This window comes from Pituophis catenifer, unplaced genomic scaffold (assembly GCF_029215685.1).
Source record: "Pituophis catenifer annectens isolate HBS135680 unplaced genomic scaffold, rPitCat1.0.hap2 SCAF_2, whole genome shotgun sequence".
In the NCBI taxonomy this organism is placed as follows: Eukaryota; Metazoa; Chordata; class Lepidosauria; order Squamata; family Colubridae; genus Pituophis; species Pituophis catenifer.
Window position 1 is genome coordinate 133,232,283 of NW_027256882.1, and position 23,612 is coordinate 133,255,894.

The 23,612-nt window shown below is 37.0% G+C and overlaps 1 protein-coding gene across 1 annotated transcript in view; it reads left to right on the forward strand.

The window, feature by feature from the left end:
- The first annotated feature begins 1,967 nt into the window (after nucleotides 1-1,967).
- Nucleotides 1,968-23,612, forward strand: part of GRB2 (growth factor receptor bound protein 2) — a 51,824-nt gene continuing 30,179 nt past the window's right edge. The window contains exons 1-2 of the mRNA XM_070937571.1: nucleotides 1,968-2,041; nucleotides 2,146-2,413. Of these exons, the coding sequence (XP_070793672.1) occupies nucleotides 1,977-2,041; nucleotides 2,146-2,413 (333 nt within the window). The 5' untranslated portion in view covers nucleotides 1,968-1,976. The remainder of the gene's footprint in view (nucleotides 2,042-2,145; nucleotides 2,414-23,612) is intronic.

The following is a 23,612-nucleotide window of genomic DNA, read 5'->3' on the forward strand; positions in this document are numbered from 1 at the left end:
TGATAGAATGCTAGACCTATTTGTCATTGTGGAAAAACAATTGAAGCAGCAGTAAGATTTCAGTTATAAAAATCCTATGAAATGTTTTGAAATGCTGTTTGACTTCCCTGCACTATAGGAGTTTGAACATCACTGGATGAGTCCCGCCCACTGGATGTAGTATTACTTTATTCACAGTAAAGATGTGGGAATTTAGTTGAATAGATCAGTCAGAGACAGAGTTGGGCTGAGACAGAGTTGGGATGGATTAATGCTACCTGATGAACAGCAGAGGCATGAATGAGAGTCACTAGCAAGACACTGATCTGTAGCTTTACCTTTACATATGTTTATGGAAGGAACCAAGAAGCAGCAGATTAAGAAAATCAGGATGCAGTATGCTGTATTTCAAAAGCTAAGTATTATTAAAATGGTAGGAAGTAATGAAAAAAGCCTGCCTTTTTTCTATGAACTGCCTCACCCTGCCTCCTTTTTAGCATTTGAGCTTAATTCTGCAAAGCTTGGAGAACTTCCACTTAGTAAAACCAAAGTTGCTATGATAGGTAATAGTACTGCTGAGATATGTATTTCTCCTCACTCAGACCCAGCAGAGGATTTTATTGGCTTCAAATTTATTGAATAGTATAGCAATTAATGTAAAAAGTAAGCCTTACTTTTTTACCTATGGAGTTGATTATGCATCCTTTAAAATAAACAATTTGTTTGAAGGGGGTGTGTCTGTAAAAGTTTATACAGTAATGAATGGGTTAGTTTGTAAGCTGTCACAATATAGTTATGGTTTATGTTTATCATATTTGAATATTCTGTTTTTCATCCCTTGAAATAAATTCAAGGATGGGGTTTTTTTTATTATTGTTTGAACATCAGATGTCAAATAGAACTAAGGTAAAGGCTGTCTGGTGAATTGTTAAAAGTAACTGGGCAATTGGATCCATGCTTCTTTTTTCAAAATATCCTCTTTTATACAGTATGGCCCTTTTTAAAGTTCTGGCACAGCTGTTCTTTTTTCTCAAAGGATACTTATATGTAAGACCAGTTGCGACTCTGGGAGGTTGGGAACAATATTTTCTCCGACCAGTGGAGGAATAGTGTGGTAAGAGGCCGATAGCACAGGGGAAAGTTTCATTTCTCCTCTTTTTGAAAGCAAGCTTTTTTTCCCCCCTGAAAACTTGTCACATGATGTTTGTAGTTAACTATGTGAAAACTGAGCACCATCCTGTGTTTCACTTGAAAATAAATGGATTCGACTCCCCTCCCCCAACATCCCCAACCCTGAATTTAGACATTTCTATTCAGGACGTACCCTCGGCCTTTAAAAATAGCAAAGGGAACGCCATGTACTGTTACAGCGGGAGGGCAGGAATAAGACCACTGGTGGGATTCAGCCAGTTCGCACCACTTCGGGAGAACCGGTTGTTAACTTTCTGAGCAGTTTGGTGAACTGGTTGTTGGAAGAAATCATTAGGGCAGAGAACCGGTTGTTAAATTATTTGAATCCCACCACTGAATAAGACCCTGGGAGGCGTTTTATATTTTAATGAATTCTGTAGACTTTTCGGTGGAGAGCTGGAATCTCTTCACCACAGGAGAGGAGAATGCGTCGTACACGTTTTGCTTTTGCGTCTGGTGACTTCAACGTTTCCCCTTAGAAACCTCTACATGTGTGTTGCGTGTATAAAGTTAACATTTATCTCTTCAAAGAGAACTTCCGGTTTCTGCATTTCAAGGCAGGGAGTCGCTTTTTTGCTCTAAAAAGAAGCGTCCCTTCAACGAGAGAAGCGCCGGGCTTTATGCTTGCAGAGCGAGGAAGAGGAGGAGGAGGAGGGGCTTGAGCAGGCCCGATTTCTTTCCCTATCCTGTTCGGTGCCTGGAGGGGAGGGCTGTGGGGAGGTGTGTGTGTGTGTGTGTGTGTGTAAGGGGGGGGGTGGAAAGTCTTGGGTCCGTCCTCTCGGAAGGGCTGCTATTGGCCGTAGTGAATGCCAGTCGACGCTTCCTGCCTGCGCCGGGAGCCGAAAAGAGAGGTTGCAAGAAAGAGGAAGCGGTAAAGCTGAGCTGAGTCGAGAGGAGGGAAGAGGTGCAGGGCGCGGTCCCTGTCATTGATCCGGGCTACTTCCCTCAATGTTCCCTCTCTTCCTTCCCTCTTAGGGCGGATTGGCCCTCGCTTAGTTTCCCTTGTCTATGCGAAAGACCGAAAGAGCCGGAAGTTCGGGCAGAAAGGGCGGCGCGGACGAGAGGCAAAGCTAAACCGGGCGTTCCCGGAGAAAGGGCTTCAAGGGAGGGAAGAGAACGGAGAGCGCCTTTTCCTCTTCGTGGCCATCCGAGAGCCGACCCCAGCATGGAAGCTGTCGCCAAATACGACTTCAAAGCCACCGCAGACGATGAGCTCAGTTTCAAACGGGGAGATATTCTTAAGGTAAGTAAGGTAAGGGCAGGCAGGCAGGCAGGCTAGGGCAGGGTAGGAGGGTAGGAGGCAGGGTGGTTGCACAAAGAAGCCGAGGTTGCCCTCTTCAGGCTTTCTCCGAAATGGTTTTGGGCTCCAGAAACTCCGTCACATCATTCCCGAGACCTTTTGCTTGTAATCGCGCTCCCCGCCTCTCCCACAACGTTGAATTTGGCTTTGTTCAAGTTGATGTAGAAAATTGCCTTTCAGGTGGTTTGGCTTGGACTGTTTTTTTCGTGTCAAGGTCGGGGGTGGGGTGGGGGGTGGGGGTGGTCGAGCCTGTGCTAAGGTTTTATATATATATATAAGTCTCCTTAGTCTCCCAATGGGCAGCAGGGAGCTTGCTGGCTGCTGGAAAAAAAAGCCTAGAAACTAGTGGATTGGGTTTTCACTGAACTAGGGCTGCATAAAAATCTTGGAAGAATTTTTAGGAAGGAAGGAAGAACGTAGGAAGAACCTGGCTAAAGAGAAATACACACACACACACACACACACACACACATATATATGCGGCTTGCTGTGTGATACTTCAGGTTTGGGTTAGTTGTCAGTTATTTCCTTCCCATTTTAAATGTCTGTTTCCTCCTCGCTTTGGTAGTGTCAGATTCCCTGCTACTATGCGAGAAAGAGTTCTGTGCTCCAGAGAGGGCGAAGAACAAGCAGTTTTGTTTTTATTACTTTGTACTGTTTATCAGGGCTGCTTGGAAATATTCTGCTGCTGCTGCTGCCCTGTGCTATTCGTATTCTTCTGGCGATATTTTTTTTTCACACTGTGGTTTCTTATGTGTATGTACATCTATCAATCGGAGGTAACATTAATGCGTCTTGAAAAGAAAGCTTTGTGGGTAGACTTCCAACTCCCAGAATTCTCCAGCAAGGGTTGTTGTAGTGAAGGATTCTGAGAATTGAAGGCCTCCTGTAGACTGGGAAGTTGCCCTAGCTGGGAAATGCTGCCACAGTTCGTGGAAAGTAATAAGAGTCCTGTACTACTGTACCTTTTACTAGTAATATCCCATTGCAGCTTTCCTTATATTTTTCTTATTCTATTTCCTTAGAATTACTGAGGAAAGACGGGATCTTGGAGATCTTTATTTAAAAAAAGCTACTCTGTTTTTCTTCTGTGTTTCCTCAAAAAAAAAATCAGACAGATCAGGTTATAAATTCAGTTAATAAAGTAAAGGAATACAGGTATGTTATTTGCTGTACAAACTTCATCTTCAATTTGAAGTCTTAGTATTTTGTTAAGCTTCTAATAAAACGATGATAGTTGTTGAGCATCCAGGTACATTTAGAATACAGTACGTTTAACCTTTTCTGGAATATAGTTCATAGTTTACATAAATATGTAAAGTCTTGGAACAGCTTGTAGTTAACAAAATACAACTATTTAATTATGCAGCAGGACAATAAAGTAGTTTTAATTTAAAAATATGTGTATTCTATCTAGAGGCTACAAGGTGACTAAAAATAAATGGATATGTATTTAAAAAGTTAAATCAGGCCTGCTTAAGCTCTAGGATGGGAGATTTATAATGTCAAACTATAAATGTCTTTGGTCCTCCTTTGTATTAGCAAAAGATAAAACTCAAGATGTCATATTTGGGGAGCAAAAAAAGAGTCTGGAGGGCTTAAAGAAATCAGATTAGCCTTATTTTTCCTGGGTTCATGTTGGATTGAATTGTAAATATTAATGTGAATAGTTTAGTCACTAATTATATTTGGAAGTTCCTTATTTTTTTTACCAATGACATATTTATTAATATATGATCCTGACATTAAGACACAATAGTTTTCAATGTTAATAATGTGCTACATCTAATTCAGGTGAGATGGGGAAGGGAAACTAATATTCATAGATTCTTTCCAATGTGGTTAACATTTAGTAAGGGAATCAAATCTCTGTGCCTTGAAGAATGGTATTCCTTTCAAGTTCCTATTTAAAAATGATCCTTGCCTGCAATGTTGGATATAGCAGCACAGTTGTTGAATCATTTTTAAAGAATATGCATTGAAGCTTTACTTCATCTCATATTTCATTGCTTCCTTGGTTTCATGGATGAAACACTTGGATCCAAAAATAGGTGTTATATGGTTTATAAAACTGGTATTGAAAATAATTAATTCTACTGAATTAATTCAATTTCAGATTCTAATTCAGCCGTGATCTAATTTCACAATATATCTTGAGGGGATCAATTTAAAAATAACCTGGTTCAAACTATCCAGTTAGTTTTATAGTCTGATAACTGAATTAGCAAAGTTCTATATTCATTAGTACCTCAAAAGAGAAATATTTTATAGGTGTTAGGTTTTGATGTGTTTCTGTATCACAATTGGAAAATATAAAATTTGTTCATCAGTACTAAATGGGAGCACAGTTGAAACCTAGATATTTTTGTCTGACATGCAATCAAGATTTTTTTACTTTCATCAATTATTGAAAAAGAAATTTTTTTGAATTATGGATGGATAGATTGTGGTGAAAATCAATAAAATATTAGTGAAACCCTTGTCTGAATCTGTTCTAAAGTTAGTTATACTTATTTCCTATTAGAATTAATATCTATCAATTTAATAATTTTGGCTAGGTCCAACACCTTTATCATTATGCTTCACAGTTCTTGTTACGTAATTAATATAAATGTAAATTAATGAACCTTTCTGTTTCAGATCACGATTTAGGCAAGAGGTTTGGAATCTAGCAAGTAATTACATATGTTGTGATATTGTTCTCCACTCCATCAGTCTTTTATTAAACAGGTCTTGGTGGGAATTGACAATAAGATACATTCCATTTCATTCTTCTTATGCATATTAAATGATTTCCACGTAAACATATTTAGATTTTGGTATTTATTAAATTTATTAATATTAAGTATGCTGTACTTTTTTACCAATCTATTGTCTTTTTGCTTTTTTCTATTAACTAATAAAATATATCTATAAAATACTGGAATTATAAAGAGAAGGGCATAGAAGTTAACAATATGTTTGGATTTGCAATCTTGCTAAATTATCCTTTCATTTCTCATATAGCCACACTGAAGAATATTGATGAATTGATGAGTAGTCCTCAACTTACAACAGTTCATTTAGTGATCGTTCAAAGTTATACTGGCACTGAAAAAAGTGACTTATGACTTTTGACACTTACGGCCATTGCAGCATCCCCATGGTCACATGATTTACATTTGGATGCTTGACAACTGGTTCATATTTATGACGGTTACAGTGTCCCAGAGTCATGTGATCAGCTTTTGCAAACTTCTGTCAGGCAAAGTCAATGGGGAAGCCAGATCCACTTAACAACTGTGTTACTAATTTAACAACTGCAGTGATTCACTTAACAAATGTGGCAAGAAAAGTAGAAGGGGGCAAAATTCACTTAACAAATTTCTCACTTAGGAACATAAATTCTGGGCTCAATTGTCATCAATTGAAGACTATCTGTATTAATTATATTCACATTATTTTAATTATAACGTGCCATTGTCGGTATGTCTCCAAAATGGTACCTTCAAAAGAAATAGGTTTGTATTGCTCTTCAATACTTGCATGAGTAAAAATGTCCTTCCATAATCTTGGGGAAGAAAACAAAATGCATGTTCTTGGACAGATTTTCAATAAAACCTCTTTAAAAATGTTATCTGTCACTGCAGGAAATGCACATATTCAGTTCTTGGCTGTTAGTTGAACTACAACTGTTATCTACCTTGTGGTTATGTTCTGAAAGCAAATGTACTTTTGGTTAAAAATTGTGTAAATATATTCAGCTCTGTGTTTGTATGTGTGTGAGTATAGTATGATCAATTTTGCTTCTCACTTTGAAAATAGAGCAATTTGTCTATTCTCAATCAACTGTCACAATATAGTGCTATCTGGCAAAGAAAACAGTTTTTTAATTTGCCTTACAAAATGTTAAGAGACTATTTTTGTATTGTTCAGATGGCATGTTTTATACTTCTCCCAAACGACATTAAACTAGGTATGTTTTACATAATTTGTTGGATTTATAAACAACGTCTGCCAACTAGGCAAATAGGTCAGTACATAATAAAATCAAGAACAGAGGAAAAATAATTATACCATTTAATTTGAGAATAGCCTTAAAATGAGAGAGTGACAAAAATCATATATTAAAAGCCAGAGGGTAGGAACTCGGAACAAAACATCCTGTGTTTGTCTTATGTGGGAACTCGAAACTAGTAATTGTTCCTGTTTTTGTCCTTAGGCCACAAAATATATAACCAGTATGTTAAATTGAACAAAGGAACTGATGATCAATACTTTAAGTACTTTTGATTTATAAGAAGATGGGCTGCAACATTTTGTCACATCTAAAAGCTCAAGTATGTTCTGGATCATTTTCAAAACCCTAAAATGCATGGAATGTGGGTTGTGGATCATAACCTCTGTAGGACTGTGTTTAATCCCCAACCTGTCTGCCTTTAGAAGAGAAGGCAAGATACATATCAGATGACATGCTCCTAATTGCTTCCCTTATATATTGCCACCTTATGGGAACTAGAAAGCATGTCTTTTCCATGTCTGTTCCCTTGCCTACCTTCTCTTGCTTCTACCCTCCTAACCTTCCAAAAAGCAGTGAAGGCTTGGCTTTTCCCCTAAGCTCTGAGATAGGAGGAGGTGATTGCATGTTGGAAACATAACATGGTGTTAGGTTTTTATTTTTAATGTTTATGGTTTTAGCAGTTTTAATATGGTTTTTATGTTGTTTCATTAGTGATGTTTTAATTCTTGATTGAAAGCTGTCCAGAGTTTGATCTCAGATGGGCAGCTATATAAATATTTGAAATAATAAATATATTTTTGCAAGATTTTTAATGTTACTATTTTAACTTTATAATGTTACGTTCTGTGGTCTATAAATGTTAACCTCTCTTCAATATTCTTTTGAGTAGAAAGCAGGATGTCAATTGAATTAAAAATAATTTTAAAATTTTGATATGTTAATATTATGCAAGTTCTGAATTCCTAAGAAATGGTGAAACCTCCAAATTAGATATAAAACATGTTAAATGACAACTTGTATCTGCAGATATAATGTTCACTACAGGAATTGAAAATTAGAAATATGCTGTTTTTTTATCAGGGCAACCTGGTCTACCCAAATATGGGACAGAGCATACTGCTTCTGCTTTCGCCTTTCAGCCCAATCCAGGAGCCTTTGCAGGCAGTCCCTTTCACGACAAACTATTTTTGTGTTAAATTTATATTTACCGACAAAGAAATAGACTAGTATAGATCTATTTCTATACAGATCTATTTCAAGCTATTTAGCTCTCATCAGCTAACTTGAAATAGATCTATATTCTATACCAGGGATGGCGAACCTTTTAGAGACCGAGTGCCCAAACTTCAACCCAAAACCCACTTATTTATCACAAAGTGCCAACATGGCAATTTAACCTGAATACTGAGATTTTACTACCTAAAATAATGATAAACAAGGCAGAGTTCAGCTAATGCTTCTAAGAAAAATGTGATAACTGCACTTTTATGCCCCTTAATTTTTTTCTGCTTTTGAAATATTACGTTTAGCAACAATAAAAAAGAAAAACTTTTGTAATATCATTTCTCTTTCTCCCCTCTCTCTCTTTACCCCCCTCTCTGTTTTTCTCTCTTTCCCTTTCCCCCCCCTCTCTCTGTTTTTCCCTCCCTCTCCCTCTTTCTCTCTCTCTTCCCCTCTTTCCCCGGAGAAACCCAATGGAGCTGGGGCGAAGGCGCACATGCCCACAGAGAGGGCTCTGTGTGCCACCTCTGGCACACGTGCCATAGATTCACCACCAGGGTTCTATACTATTCTCCTATGGGGCTGAAAGGCAAAAGTGGAAGCAGTATGCTCCGTCCCATATTTGGATAGACCAGGTTGCCCCGATAAAAAACAATCTCCCCTGGTATAGCTGACAAAGTGAGGAGAGCCCCTGGCTTAGAAATTAATACATCTACCTAATATGTAAGTAGCTCAGGTATGAATTCCAGAAGGGTATGGCTAACTGACGAGAGCTAAATAGTTTGAAATACATCTATACTAGTCTCCTTTTATTTCTTTGTCTGTAAATATAAATTTAACATAGAAATATACTGCTTTACTACATGCAGATGAATACATCCATTTTAAAATGTGACGTTCATTTCCTGTGTATCTTGGATGTTGTTGTATTTTAGAGATGAAAATAGTAGAATGCATATTCAGGTGTTGGTTGGGTCAATTTTTAACCATGCTGTCTTATTAGCTTGTAATTTATATGTAGGCTATTTTCATGATGCTTCTTTGGTAATACTTTAGCTTCTGTAGGCTGCAACTGAGAAGGCCAATAGGCTACCCGGTATTATGGCTTAAAACCTAATGTGCTTCTGGCAAATAAATTCTTACTCTGTTGGGATCTCTGCCAGCTGGCAACTGTTCAGATAAAAAGTGCATCAATATTGCTTATGGTTTGGCACATGGTGCAGAAAGGATAGATGTCCATATTTCCCCTGGTTGATAATGAAATGAAGTCCAACCTTTATCTTGATTTAATATACTGTAGCACATCATAAGAATAGGCAACAGCTTATTTTCTAGGGATAAATGCCCTGTATTTTCACTACTTAGACAATATCGGTAGGGATAGAAAACATTGTGTCAAGTGTTTAGTAGGCTGCTAATACTGGAGGTGTTGAAAATCCATGATTGTTATGTTGACAAACCTGAGCAAGAAGATGCATTGTCATCTAACTGAAGATATGTTGCTTTTTAAAAAAAAAAAATCAACAAATATCAGCTAGTGGGTGGTTGTTTTTTGCATTCTTTTAGAAGTGGCATCTGTGTTAATATTCACATTTTTAAATGGCATTCACATTATTTTTCAGTGTGCTTGTTCTGTTTCTTTTGAATCAGAAGTCAAATAGAATTGTATGTTTCCAAAGAGTTGTTGCTGATCTTGCATTTTCAGTTCTCGCATAAAAACAATTTTAAAGTTCACTGTATAAGGAACATATTTGTGTAACATAAGATGAATGAGGTCAGCAAGTAATAATACAGGGTTTCTTACCTAGGCTTCCTTTTCCATTTCACAGTGTGATTGTTGTTATTTGCTGCAGAGTCATGTTGAGGTTGGCAGACTGATAAAAGCTCACTTCTAAAAACAGCAAATTAAATACATCTTTTGTGTTTGCTAGATGGAAACCCTACACAGTAACCTGATCATGGTGGATTCCTTAGTCATGTTTCTTAATGTCAAACGTTCTCTGTACCTGGAAAATTAACATCCTGGAGGTTAATTTAGCTTTTTCTCTGACATTTTTGACCCAAAAGTTGCACTATATGATTCACCTTATCATTTAAAATGTGGGAAAGAATATCTTAGAACCTTTTTTGAAAGTGCTTTCCCAACATAGCAATGGCATGTTTATTAATATTTAAGACTAATGAGCTGTGTTACACTAAACCATGATTTATTTAACCACAGTTTATTGAATATATCATATTGGTTAAGTCAGAAGCCATGATTTACAAGTGAATAGGTTCATGCAACATTCTAAAATTAAAACAATTTTTAAAAGAATGTTATATGAATAGATCACAATTCTTGGATGCGTATCTGTAGTTATTGATTATATGGTGAGGCATTGAGTTAAATGAATGGCTTGTTACAAATTTCACATCTCCATACTCCATAGTTTCCGTAGATTCATGTTTATATACTGTATATTCATTTCTGAATCACAAAATAATAAAAACCGAATTATCATTAAAAGTTTCTGTAATGCCATATTGTTGAGTTGGAAATGAATAATGGAGTTAATAATTAGGGTCTGGATTCAAAAAGGAAAACATGATTTGGAATGTGTAAGCATATTGCACTTCTCAGGAACACCTGAAAGCAGTTGTGTCTTTTCCTGAGATTGAGCACCTGCCGTGCAATCTGGGGACATGAGAATTTTATATAGTTAAAGGCTATTCTGGCTGGTGCTACATGAATTCTGAATGACATTTCACCATTCAAATTCAGTTCATGTTTTTGAAGGGTTTATGGAGTAACCACTCTAGGAAATAACAAAAACTGTATTAATTGGGGGCATAAGAGAGCCACTACTTGAATTGTAAGGAAGCATAAAATTAGTGAAAAATCTGCACCTATTTTCAAAAGAATTAACAGAATTTAATGCATTTATAATTATAATTTAATGTATTTATAATAAAATTATTGGGAGAAAAAGATAATGTACTTAAGTTATAGGACATTATTTCTCAACTTTGGTATTCATACCGTTGGTAGTATGCCAACATAAATGTAGGATTTACTATCTCCCCAGATAAGGGATGAAGATAGACAGATTACAATTGGACTGTTTCTGGGAGTCCAGAATTGTAGGAGACCTAGGGAGGATATTGCCAAGAGGAGCAGATTGGCTTGTTGGTCATAGGAATGACATTGACGAGAACAAAGGTGATGCCTTCCTGCTGTAGTCGCAATTAAAGCTACCATATGGGGCCTGCTGTCTCCTAGACTGGTTAATGTTGAAGGGAGAAGGACCAGAAGATGCAGTCATGAGGTTGGGTGCTTGTTAGCTAAGAGCCACTATGCTGTGTAACTATTTTATTTTGGTTAAAACAATCCAGTGCAGAAAAATTACTTGATTTTGAATGAAACAATACTTTATTGCATCATTATTATTTCAAGTGCGGTGTAGCATCTCTTATAATTTTTTTTGAAATATTACATCAGATTCATTTGGCTTTTCGTTATTTTAGGGATGTGATGTCTCAGCAGTTAAAGACACTAAGCTTGTCAGCCTTTGGAAAGCTGACTGCCTAGGTTTGAGACCTGAGTGCTGCGTGACGGGGTTGAGCTCCCATTACTCGCCCGGAAATGAACACCACCCCTTAGAGTCAGACACGAGTGGACAAGGGAAACTTTGGATTAATTTGGAGAGCTTTCTTTGGAGCAATTTTTTTATTTTGCATTATTAGCAAGCTGGCAATATATGCGTGCAGTTGTTGGGTTGGAGGAGTAGAACCGATAAGTATTAACCTAATGCCTGTGAATATGATCTCTATTCTCATATGCAGCTCAGCCTATCTCTGCCTCACTTTTGAAACGGTTTACTAGTGCTGACCTGTAGCTGAGCAGCATAGTTTATTGTAGTATTTTCCCCCTCACATGATACAGATTTAATGGATGGGTGTTGTAAACATTCCCGCATGTCTTTTTAACATGCTTCTCCTGGAGCTGATCAGTGACTGATCAGAGAGACAAAATACCATTCTTAACAACAAGTACACACCCTTTAAATAATATTGTAAGCCGGTAACAGCCCCCACCCCAATCTTGTGAGCCTAATAATTATATATAGTCTCACTAGACTTTTTTAAAAAAATCTTCTCTTCCATCCCTTTTACTGTATTGCTCCAGGGATCAAAATGATGATGCGGTACAACGGTGGTCCATGCATTTTATGGCATCTCTGCTTATAGTGGTATTTATTCGGGGGGGGGGGTGCTGTTTTGTAGCCATGCTCACAATGCCTCCTTGACCTGCCAAGAAGACACCCCATCCACTGCTCCCATTGTATGTGGCCTATTACGTCCACCTGTATTTCAGATCACCTTGCAGCCAAAGCAGCTCCAAGATATGGTTTCTCATGCTTCCCCATTGTAGCAGTGATTTCCATATGATCTTAACTCAAGAATCTGCATGCAAGTGATATAGGGCCCATTAGTGCACATGGGGGGGGGTGCCCTGAGATGATAGCTTCTGATTCTTGTGAATATTGTGGTCCAATTGGCTGATTTCCTGTGGGACCACTTCCTCCCATCCTCTGCCTGCCTCTCCCACCCCTCAATCCTCTATAAGGAAGATTAGATTTCCAGGTTTCACAGTTACTTTTCTTTTCCTGTTGATTAACAGGGTGGCTATCCAGGCAGCTGATAAACTTAAAGACTGGCTTGAAGTCATTGGAAATTGTAAATGAACTGTAGTGTAAGAACTTGGCTCTGTTCTGTGGCTGTCTGGTGTTCTGTGACATTATGTCATGTCATGTCGTAAACTATTTTTTATTGCCCCAAACACAGGAGGGGCTGGGCTGCTGTTGCTTGCCTTATTATATTCATGAACATAACAGTTCAGTCTGAGAGGGGGTCAGTAGGTATGTCTGTAGTCACATTCTGGTGATACTGGCTATATGGCTATGTGGGATTGAATGACCTGCCATCTTTTAGTCACTTTATGGTGGCATGATGCTTTATAAAATGGACAGTTGAAAGCAATAATGTGCTGAATGTTTTGCAGTTTGCTTTAGGGATTGCTTGTTTGTTCATTTACAGAGGTTGTATGATTGACAGCCCTATGGAGCAAAAAAAAAAAAAAAAAAAAGCAGAGCTGCAGGGTGGCATTTGGTGGTGGCTTTGCAAACAATCGGTTATATGAGCTGGAACTGGGCATCAAATTGCCAATTACCAACCTTGGATTTTGGGACAATAAAGCAAAGTAGGCAGTAATACACAGCAGATCTCTTCTGGCTATGTAACAAGAACACACTTTGGGGGCAGTCTGATTTAAGGCCTCATGGTTTTCCGCCAGCATCATCACAGGGTGAAATAAAGGTGGTGTGGTTTTTGTGGATTTGGTTTGTAGCTAGCAAGGTGAACAGTCAGATATAAATATAAAAGAAAGCCCCGGCTCTGCCAGTTGGCTGGGGCACCAAAGGAGGGGCTTCATGTTGGAGGTGGCTTATAGATTAATATCAGATCTCACCTTCCCCCGTCTTGCTGCCATCCTCTCCATCTTTTAGCTATCATATTTTGCATTTTATATTTTGCATTTTTATAGCTTTGTAGCATTTTATTTACATAATTTTGTTTTTTAATATTTAAACCACCCTGTGGTAAGATTGGCAGCCAATGAATTGGATAGATAGATAATAATAGATAGATAGATCCTAAGTCAGATTCATTTGCAATTTCTTTTTAACAGCTACATGAAGAATTTCACTCAAAAACTAAATTAATGATGAAGGTAATTATTTAGCTAGGAAGAACCTGCTGTATTATAAATGCACAAATGTAGCTTCTATATTTGGAAACACTGCTTCTTAAATTTTCAAATAACATCTCTGTTACCATAGCCCTTGTTTAATTTGCATGTATATTTAAAGTAGACTAAAATGACTCATAAAGTGCCTGTAGAACATTAGAATCATTACATAAAATCAAGCATCTGACTTCTTAAAATAATTATAATTGCATTTCTTTTAGTATAGTGCTTCTCAGCCTTTCACATTTTATATTCCTGTAATCATTTCAACAAAGAACCTGGGATTTACAGGATAGAAATAAACTGACACACAAAAAGTCCAAAGTCCTATATTTACAGGCATTCTGTTACCATATTTACCATTCAATAATTTTTTATTTGTCATATTTGTATAGCTGCCCAAATCACATACAATTCTGCAGAGCATACAGCACTCAAATAAAATAAATCAATAAATACATTAAAAGGTCACATTTTTAAAAAAAAACTATCAAAAGACACACAATATAGGAGAGGGTGATATTAACAACAGTATGGGAACCATCACAAAATCTCTCTGGTTGCCTGAGTCTCCAGGCCTGATAATATAGCCAAGTCTTGAGGGAGTTGCACAAATTTGGAAGGGATGAAGCTAATCTCACTTATGGTAGGGAAGAATCCACAAGGTGGACGCCATGGCAAAGAAGGCCCACCTCCAGTGATTCACCCAATACAATTTCCTGTAGCATGCCTTCTCTGCCAGACAGATGAGTTGGGCAGATGGTAATCCGGGAGAGGCAGAAAACTGCCCCATGCCATAAAGAACTTTAAAGATCAAAACCAGCACCTTGAATTGGACCTGGAAGCAAACCAGCAACAAAGCAGAGGTATACCGCTTTAAGGGCACACATAACTTTACTTTTGCAATTTGCACCATCTGAAGCTTCTGAATACTCTTCCACGGCAGCCCCATGTAGAGTCCTTGCTCTGTAATAATAGCAGAGTAAGGCTTCAGCTATGTATGCAGTTGAAAGGCTGTAGGTTTCCCTAAAACCTGGGTTTATTTCTGAGAATGTATTTACTGAAACTTAGCTGGTTTCCAAGGGGCACTCCCCACCCTCACCTGTCTGCAGAGAAATAACTGAATGTCTTATTGCTTGAATAGGTCAAAACTTTTGCAAGAGGAAGGCTCTAAACAGGCAGAGGAGAAATCATATTGCTATCATATTTGTGGGTTTAGAAAGGGAGCTAAAAACTTCAAAGATATTATTCCTTTTATTTATCTTCCAGGCAGGTGATCCCCTGCGGTTTGGTGATTTGTAGACAAGGACTGCTTAAGAAAGGGGGAGGAGGGAAAGCAGGCACAAAAGTCCAGGAAGGAGGCAACTGGCAGACCAAACACACTACCTGCCTTAAGTTGTGGATTGCTAGGGAGTTGTAGTATTCTACCTGAATTGCCATGCTTGTGTGTATTGATGAAAATAAACCGTTTAATAGGGTTCCAGCAGTGCTGCTGGTCCTTAAAATGAACAGTGTATTTATAGAGAAAAAACAAAGTATGCTGGAGTTATTGCAACAACTAATTGTGGAGAAAAGCTTCCAGTTGACTTACGTTACAATTGTACCATTATATTCACAGACATTTAATTAAATGTCTGTCGATTCAGTTTTGTGTGGGTCTGCATGATACTTTTCTTATATTTGTACCATAATGTTTCTAGATTGTATATAAGAGCTTGCCCACTCATGCAATTCACTTTGGGCGGTGAAAGATTACTCTTGAGTTATTGCTGAGTTAGCAGTTATAATAGACGATCTAGTGTGTCTGACAAAATCAACTTTAATTTTTCATGATAGCAGCAGTTTAATATTTAACTGTGTTAGTTTGAGAACTCAGTTTATACATTGTTCTTGGAAGTAGTATCAGTAAACTTGGGTAAAAGAACACTAGCGTGTTTCAGAATGTAGAATTCTAAAGCATCTTGCCATGTGAGGAATAGCCTAGCATAAGGATCAACTCTATGTGCTTAAAACAGATAACTATTTCTAAATTGCTTAATTAGGCTTTTAGACCTTTTCAGGATTGTAAGTATACCAGGAATTAATAAAGTAGTACATCTGGGTTACATAAAACTGGTTCGTTCTTTTTATATAGAGGTAGTTGATAAGCTAGGAGTTAGGGCACCTAAGCAGTCAATACAGGTTAGGGTTCTGCAGCAATTCAGACTTGAATGCAAAAAACGGTTTCAGAGCATGCAGGAGAACTCAGGTAATGCCTGCCAAACACACTTTTAAAGTGACTGTGTGGGGTTTGGGGGAATCAGATTGCAGGTGCAGAAGGCAGCCACAAAATCAAAGGAAAATAGAGACTGCAGACAGGTTTTACATAAGTGGTTCCATGCACTCTGAAACACCTTCATGCACTTGAGTCCAAAGTGCTGCCCAGCCCTCATACAAATAATGTCTGGTAGTTTGCCAATATACCAGTAGCACAAACAAAATGGAAAGTATGAGGTAAGGTAGGCTAGGTACATAAACCTGGAACAGACGGTTAAGCAATTACAGCTACATTTTGAAAGACTGCAATTATTTTCAAGTTATTTTGTTTGTACTAAATACATCTGAGAGACTATTATCTTCCCCAGATTCTTACATCTAAATGAAGACTAGTATTTACTTAATTCTGTTGCATTATTAAGTAACTGCATTTGTAATTTTCTGTGCAATATAAAAGGAGTACAAACATGTTGATCCAAAAATAGAATCATAACATCAAAAGCAACACAAAGTAATTTTTTTATAATTTGATTTATATCCTGACTTTCTTCCAGAATGGTATGTATTCAAGACAGCATATATTGCATTCCCTACTCCATTTTTCCCCCCACAACAACAAACTTAGGTGGATTAGGCTGGGAAAGAGTGGTTAAATCCAAAGTTAACCCAGTATGCTTTCATGATATTGATGGACTTGGAACATTGTTTTTTTCAGCCTTAGTCACACACCTTATCTCAGCCTTTCAATCATTTTACTCTTGAAGAATCCTTGAAATAATTTTTGGATATTAGGGAAACCCTGCATAAAGACAGCAAAATATACAAAAACTACACTGTGCATAACTGTACAACACAATCCACATGCAATGTTTACAGTTTACACCAAAAGCATAATTTAACATGAGATGTGGCCACTTCTTAATATTCAAATAGTTTTCATAGAGGAGTTTTACATTGTACACTCATTTTTTTGGAGAACGTTATCTCTAATCATAGCTGTTAAAATAACTGAGCAACCATATTATAGAAAGAACCTTTCAAATTATTTTAGCATGAAGTCTGCAGCAATTTTCTAAGTGATGGGCAGTCATTATCCCTTTGTCTGAATTATTCTTTGAAAATGAGTAAGAGCTTCATGAGTCTGATTGCCCAGACTCATTAGAAAAAGGGAGTGCACAACTTTCTTTGCTCAAGGGCTCTACAGGGCTTTCTGTGGCATGCTGAGGCTACACTTCAAATGGGAATAAAGCCACTTTTTATTTATACATGTGTTTTATGTAGGCATTAATAGCAAAGCATCCTCCTAATGAAGTGTACTTTTTTTTTTTTAATGGTGGAAATTTTTGAAAATCCTTCTTTCAGTGTATGGAAATGAAGATTTAGCAATCTCCCCTAGATTCCTCAAAATCTTTGCAAGGATAATTTACAAGACGCAGTGATGTAAATTCAGAAGGGTGGTATGTGAAGAAATGCTAGCTGCAAAAGCAGCTTCTCAAGAATTAGTATCATTTACAGAAAAAAGTGTTTCTGATGAGTAATTTTTGCAGATGCTGACATGCCAAGAATTAACAGTTGAGCCTTTGTGAGATTCTAGATTATAAAAGCCTTTAAATGTTATGAAAACCAAAAGTGGAACAATATTTACTATCTGACATTTGTTTCTGATAGCATCTCTGTTTGCCGTAATTTTGCATCTTCAAACCATGTAGGCTGCCTCTATATCTTGCCTAGATATTTTATCTAGATATGCTTTCCTTTGGCTCAGATTGTTTTGTTTTGCTTAGTTTACATTGCTTTTTTTAATTGTTCCTTTCATCTTTCCTTAGCCATCTTGCAAACCTGAATCAAAATCAAAGTGATGTAGCAGAATCAAACAATGTAGAATGTTTTTGCACACATATTCAGATGCTTTCATCAGTAAGCAAGCTATTAGGTAAGCAAACCTAATAGTTGTAAGGATGTGCTGTATACTTTTTAGCAGCACAACCTTTTTCTTAAGATTGACATCTTCCCATGATTTTCCAGAAAAAAGATGAAGGATTATTACTATCATTTTTTAAATTCTGTAAGAAAGCATCAAAACATTTGTGAAAACTTAAAATTGTTGCATAAATATTTGTGTATCATGAAAGTTTTCATAGCAGGGATGGCAAGGTGAGCTGCTATGTTTGAGAATTGGAAGTTTATATAGATAATTTTGTGTGTGTGTGCGTGCAGGATCTGTGGTGTTTTTGTGCATGAAAGAGATTGTGGCTGTGAAAGATACATGTAGGCCAAGTGGGGAAAAAGTGAACAAACTCTTTTAGAAGTACTTCATGTTCTGCACATAAATAGACCAGAGATAATATATGTAGGCAGAATAGAATAAGTTCCATAAAGGAGTGGTGTCCTTTATGGAGGAGATATAGGAGAGTTGTGTTAGATATGATCACAGAAAATGGGGTTGAGTCTGGTAGCACTTTTCCCTATTAATATACTATACTAAAAAGCATATGCTTTCATCAGCTGCAGCTCATTTCATTATAAAAGTATAATTTTATAACTGATCACTTAATGGTCATTCAAATTTGCAACAGACCCTGAAAATGGGACCTAGGACCCGACTTAGAAGTTCTGCCCCACGTCCAGGCACTTATGTGACCACAATTTATGCACTGGACTACTGGCCTGCATTTAAGGCTGGTTGACACATCCCACAGACATGTAACTGTGATATACAACTCCCCCCACCTCCCCCAGAAACTGACATTTACTTCTGGTTTCCTGGAAAAACCACTACACAGCAAATAATAGATTTCCTTAATGGCTACCTCAGAAAAGGTCATAAAATCAGGTCTAGTCATGAGGTGATCCTCTTTACAACCATCACAATTTATGACTCAAATTGTGGGCTCAGTTACGGTCATAACCTGAGGACTACCTGTATGCACAGAGTGTGAGAAACAACCAGATTACAGCCCATGAAGAAGAGAGGAGACCAGACCAGAGGAACAGGAAACCTGGATGATCCGTGACTTAAAGAGTATGAAGCAGCTAAAGGGACCCTGCACCAAATGGGGGAGAAAAGGAATGAAACCAGGACTAGAAAAGGTAGCCTTGAACTGAGTACCCTTGCAAGGCAAAACCCAGATAGTTCAGTTAATTTGAGTGAAGTGGAAATAATTTTTCTTTGCTCTTTTGCAAGAGCACAAACTGACAAGGTAGCAAAGGAACACAATTAACTTTCCAAAGGTTATAAATAAGTAGTTGGAGGGGGTGGAATGGTGGGTGGGTGAAAAAAGTTAGCTGGCAAAAAACTATTAAGGTATTCTCAAATATGTCATTTTAGCATTTTGTATATAAACTATGACCGTATTACTGTAAGCAGCTGTATATAAGGATAAATAGAAGTGATATTGATCTGCTGGCTCTATATGTGTCTGCATTGTTCTCTGTCCTCGCTTTCCTCCAACAGCAGATGAATGGAATACAGTGTGAAAGGATTGTTGGGTGCAGTGTATGTGAAAATAGAGAATTATAGGTAGTGAAAATTATCTAAAGAAAATGATTTCTAAGTAAATAATAATTGTGCAGTTGTGTAAAAAGTAATCCCTTATAAGTATCTGATGAAGTTATTGTGAGCAGTGTTGCTTAAGTAATAATGAGTTGCTTAGTATATTGGTCAGGATTTGGAATTCATTGTACTTGGACAACAATATTGATCAGCTATTTTGCCTTATTTAAGTTTTGAATGTCATAAAATGGTATCAGAAATGCATAATTGGTCTTGAAGCTTCAGATTTTGTGTTGGGTTGCATGTTCAGTAAGAAAAACAATAAACAATAACAAGATAGAGAAAGCATGCAGAGCATGGCTTCTGAAATTCTTCTCAGCCCTTAAAAAATGGCATTGCTCTACTCTACACATCATGACTGGGAATTATGAAGAAAGGGGGCTTATACAGTAATGGAGAGCTCCACAACTTCCAAACTTATAACAAGCAGTAGCTTTATTATACAATGTTTGTCAAGATTGGTATGTGGCTGTGGTTATTTTGATCCAGGCTTAATGGCATACTTTTTTGACTTATGCATTCTGTCTAATTTTCCTACAGCTGGTTGCATGCAGACCAGCTGTGTTGATGATGTAGGAGACTTATAAAATACAACTCCGCTAAATTTATGGAAAACGAAATAATAGTAACTATTTTCCAAGAAAGATAAAACAGGGATTCCTGATTTATTTTTCCCAACAATTATTTCCTTGTTCAGTCTGCATGTTGGTCATTTGCTTTAATTTCATCCATAGGCTACAGAGAATTATGATACGAAGTTATTGCAAAACGAATGTGAATATGGTGATTGCACAACCAATCTCATAACTCAGCTTTTAGGAGGGCTAGAAATTTCTTAAAATTTGAAAGTTGCAGTTTATTGTAATACAATATGTGGTAAATTGATTAATATGTTGAAAAGCAGAGAAAATTGTGCTTGGGACTCCAAGCCTGCTGGTTCATCTCTGTTTGGGAACTATTATAGTCCCGAGAAAACTAGTTTTATGCAATAATTGTATACAGTAATATGCCTTTTCACACACACACACACACACACACACACACACTGTCTTTCCACTGGTCAAATGTGAGCTTAGATAATGCAGTAGGGAAAATTATTGTTCCTGGACAAGAGGTAGTTTGGTTCAGATCTCCATTTAAACAGTTATAGAGAATAACTGTCTTTTACTATATCTCACAAGGTGGCTCTGGGGTAAAAAAAAAAATTGTATAAAGTGGGACAAATCACATTTATACCTTTGGAAGCAGGGAAGGGAGGTATACAAATTTGAACGAAATAATTGCTATGTTAAACATTCATCTACAGATTTATTTGCTATTTTATTTCTGTCACTTCTTCATGTTTGAAAGGCATTACCAAAAAAAAAAAGTGCCTAAATATAATTGTGGAGTACATTTCTCCCCCATCTTCCTGCCTATTTATGAAAATGCAGTAACCAAAGACATGTGACCCTGATTATTGACTACATGTTTAATTTCTATCAGGAAGTAAAAAATGATTGCATTAGTCTTTTTTGTGGCAAATAGATCACCAAACTTCCAAGTTAATGAAACTCGGGAATAGAAAGAAGCTGTTTACATGGCAAGTTCTGACCCTTGTTATTGGTAACAATTGTTTTGTTTCTTAATTAAAATTAAAATATTTTTAATATGCCACTCTAATAAATACCGTAAATCTCAGAGCACCAGTCAGTGCTAATAAAAGTAGTAACGTTAAATCTTTTTAAAGCTGAACTCAAATTCTAATGGTTTCCTAGAAACATCCATATAGCTTTCTTGGCAGTATTACAGGAATGGTTTGCCATTTCCATTTTCCAGCCTAGAGCACTAAATTTTTAAAAAGAAAGAAAGAACATTGCAGAAGGCAAGCATAATGGCAAAAGCCAATGAATGGAATTTGGATTGGTGACAAAACTTGGATTGGATGGATAAAAGAGAATTGTGTGTGCAGAGATTATTACAAAGTTGGTAATATCCATATCCATGAAATGTAATAAAATATATTTTAACTATTACATTAGATAGGAAAAAAGTCAGGGTATTGGTGAAAAGAGACATGCTCTACTTAAACATCCAAGTATAAATGTCAATTTTATGTCAACATTTGGACTGCATCTTGAATTTCCAGATTCTACCTTTTACAGAGGTAAAGTATGTATATCACCTCAGCAGAAGACATTTGTAATTTGTGGTTTACTTGTTTTTCTGTCTTCGTATATATTGAAGCTGTGATAGCATGTAACTTCAAATTCTAAACAGGTGTAGACAAGTTGATGCTTCCAAATATTTTTAGCTATCATAACCACAGTCCTTTACTTCTGGTCATGCGGCTTGGGGATTAGGTGTGTCATAATTCAAAGCATTTGGAAGCCCCTAGGTTGCCAACTTCTACTTCAGAAGAATAATTGTGAATTTATTTAGGGGATTGATTTCTAATATCACTCATCTATAGTGCTAAAATTAGCTGCAGAATCTTTCTTTGGACTATGATTTATGGTAGAGCCATTAAAACCCTTTACCAGGATTCATTTAGTTTGTAAATCACTAAACCAGGCCACTGTAGGTATCGCTAAAAGGGGAAAAAAAACAAGCTCATATTTTTTTGCAATCTGCTTGACTCATATCATCTTGATCCTTGTCTCTCTTCTATCTGAATTTTTATTATAGGCATCTTAGGACAGGAGCCAGTGTTTATTGTTTATGCTAACTTTACTGTGCTGTCTACAGTGAAGACATGGTATAAAAATAATATTGTTCTGCAATGCAGACTTTGCTTGATAAAACTACATGCTTTAGTTCCTATGTTGCTTCCTTTCAGCACATTTTGTTGCATTATTACCATCAATTTCATTGGTGATTTTCTCAGTTGACTAGGAGCAGCCTATGTTGAAGCTGTAAAATCGTAAACCTGGAATCCAGCGTGGCCCTCAGCCTAACAATAAGAGTATATGGCAATAGCACTTAGACTTATAGCGCTTCACAGTGCTTTACAGCCCTCTCTACATGGTTTACAGAGTCAGCATATTGCCCCCAACAATCTGGGACCTCATTTTACTGACCTCAGAAGGATCAGTGATTTTCAAACTTGGGAACTACAAGATGTGTGGACTTTAACTCCTGGAATTCTGAAAGTTGAAATCCATACCTCTTAAATTTGCTCGGTTTGAAAAACAAACTGCTATGGATTTCTATGTAAAGTGAGTTTTTCTTCCCTTGAAATTCCCTTGCCCTATGTATGACATGTAGGAGTGGGGGAAGAAAGTTGAGGAAATGACAAAAAGGGTACATCAAAATGGAAGATTGAAAACGAGTGGCTGGCCTCATCCAGGTGTGTGTGATTATGACCCTGGCTTCCCTTGGCTTCAATCTCATTTTTGGCATGCAGTAAGGTTGCCAACAAAATACTCTTTCAAGAATGTGGTCCTTGCCAAAAGATTATCCACATGTTAATACCCAGGGTGTTTTCAGTGGTTTGTCAAAACTACTCAACAGGCACCATGGAATGTTGTTGGAAATCACTGTATAAACCAGAAATAAGCAGACTTGTATCTTTCATGTATTTTACATGAATTTCCCCAAATCAGACTACAGATAGCCCTTATTTAGCGACCACAATTGGGACCAGCAACTTGGTCATTAAGCAAAGTAGTCACTAAGTGAAATCATGATTGTGCTTATGTTCTTACTTCAGCTTATCTTTGTTTTTCAGACTTGCAGAAGTCCCAAATGTGAGGACTAGTCGCAAAGTTACTTTTTATCACCGTTTTAATTGAATGGCTGCTAAAGAAGGCAATTAAATGAAGACTATCTGTATTTTGTAGCTACAGCAGTGGGGGTGGTAGTCTTCCTCACATAGATGATGATGGTTGCATTACTAGCCTAGTAATAAAATTACTGCAAGAAGAACAAAGTTTAAAAAACACCAAGAACCTAACAGAATAGGCGATGTAATTGTTCTTCTGCAGTGGCAATATGCTAAAGTTATTGCAGCCTGGAAAGATATTTTCAGAAAGCTTTTTAGTCTGTGGCAATTTCCATGAACTGTCAAAAGTACATCAAATTTTGCAAAAAAATAAAAATAAAAAAATAAAAACCGGGCTTCTCTTGGCACCAGCAGATAGACTATAAGATTGTTGGCTTCTATCATTTATAACCAATCATAAATTATTCATTTGAAGAATAATAAATTATTCATTAGGACTACTGAAGGAAAAGTCTAGAGAAAATCAGATCATCAGTAAGAGCAATGGAAAGGAAAACCCTGCCTGCTAATTGCTCCCTAGTTCTGCTTGCAATTTGCATTTGAAAAGCTGAATCTTAGATA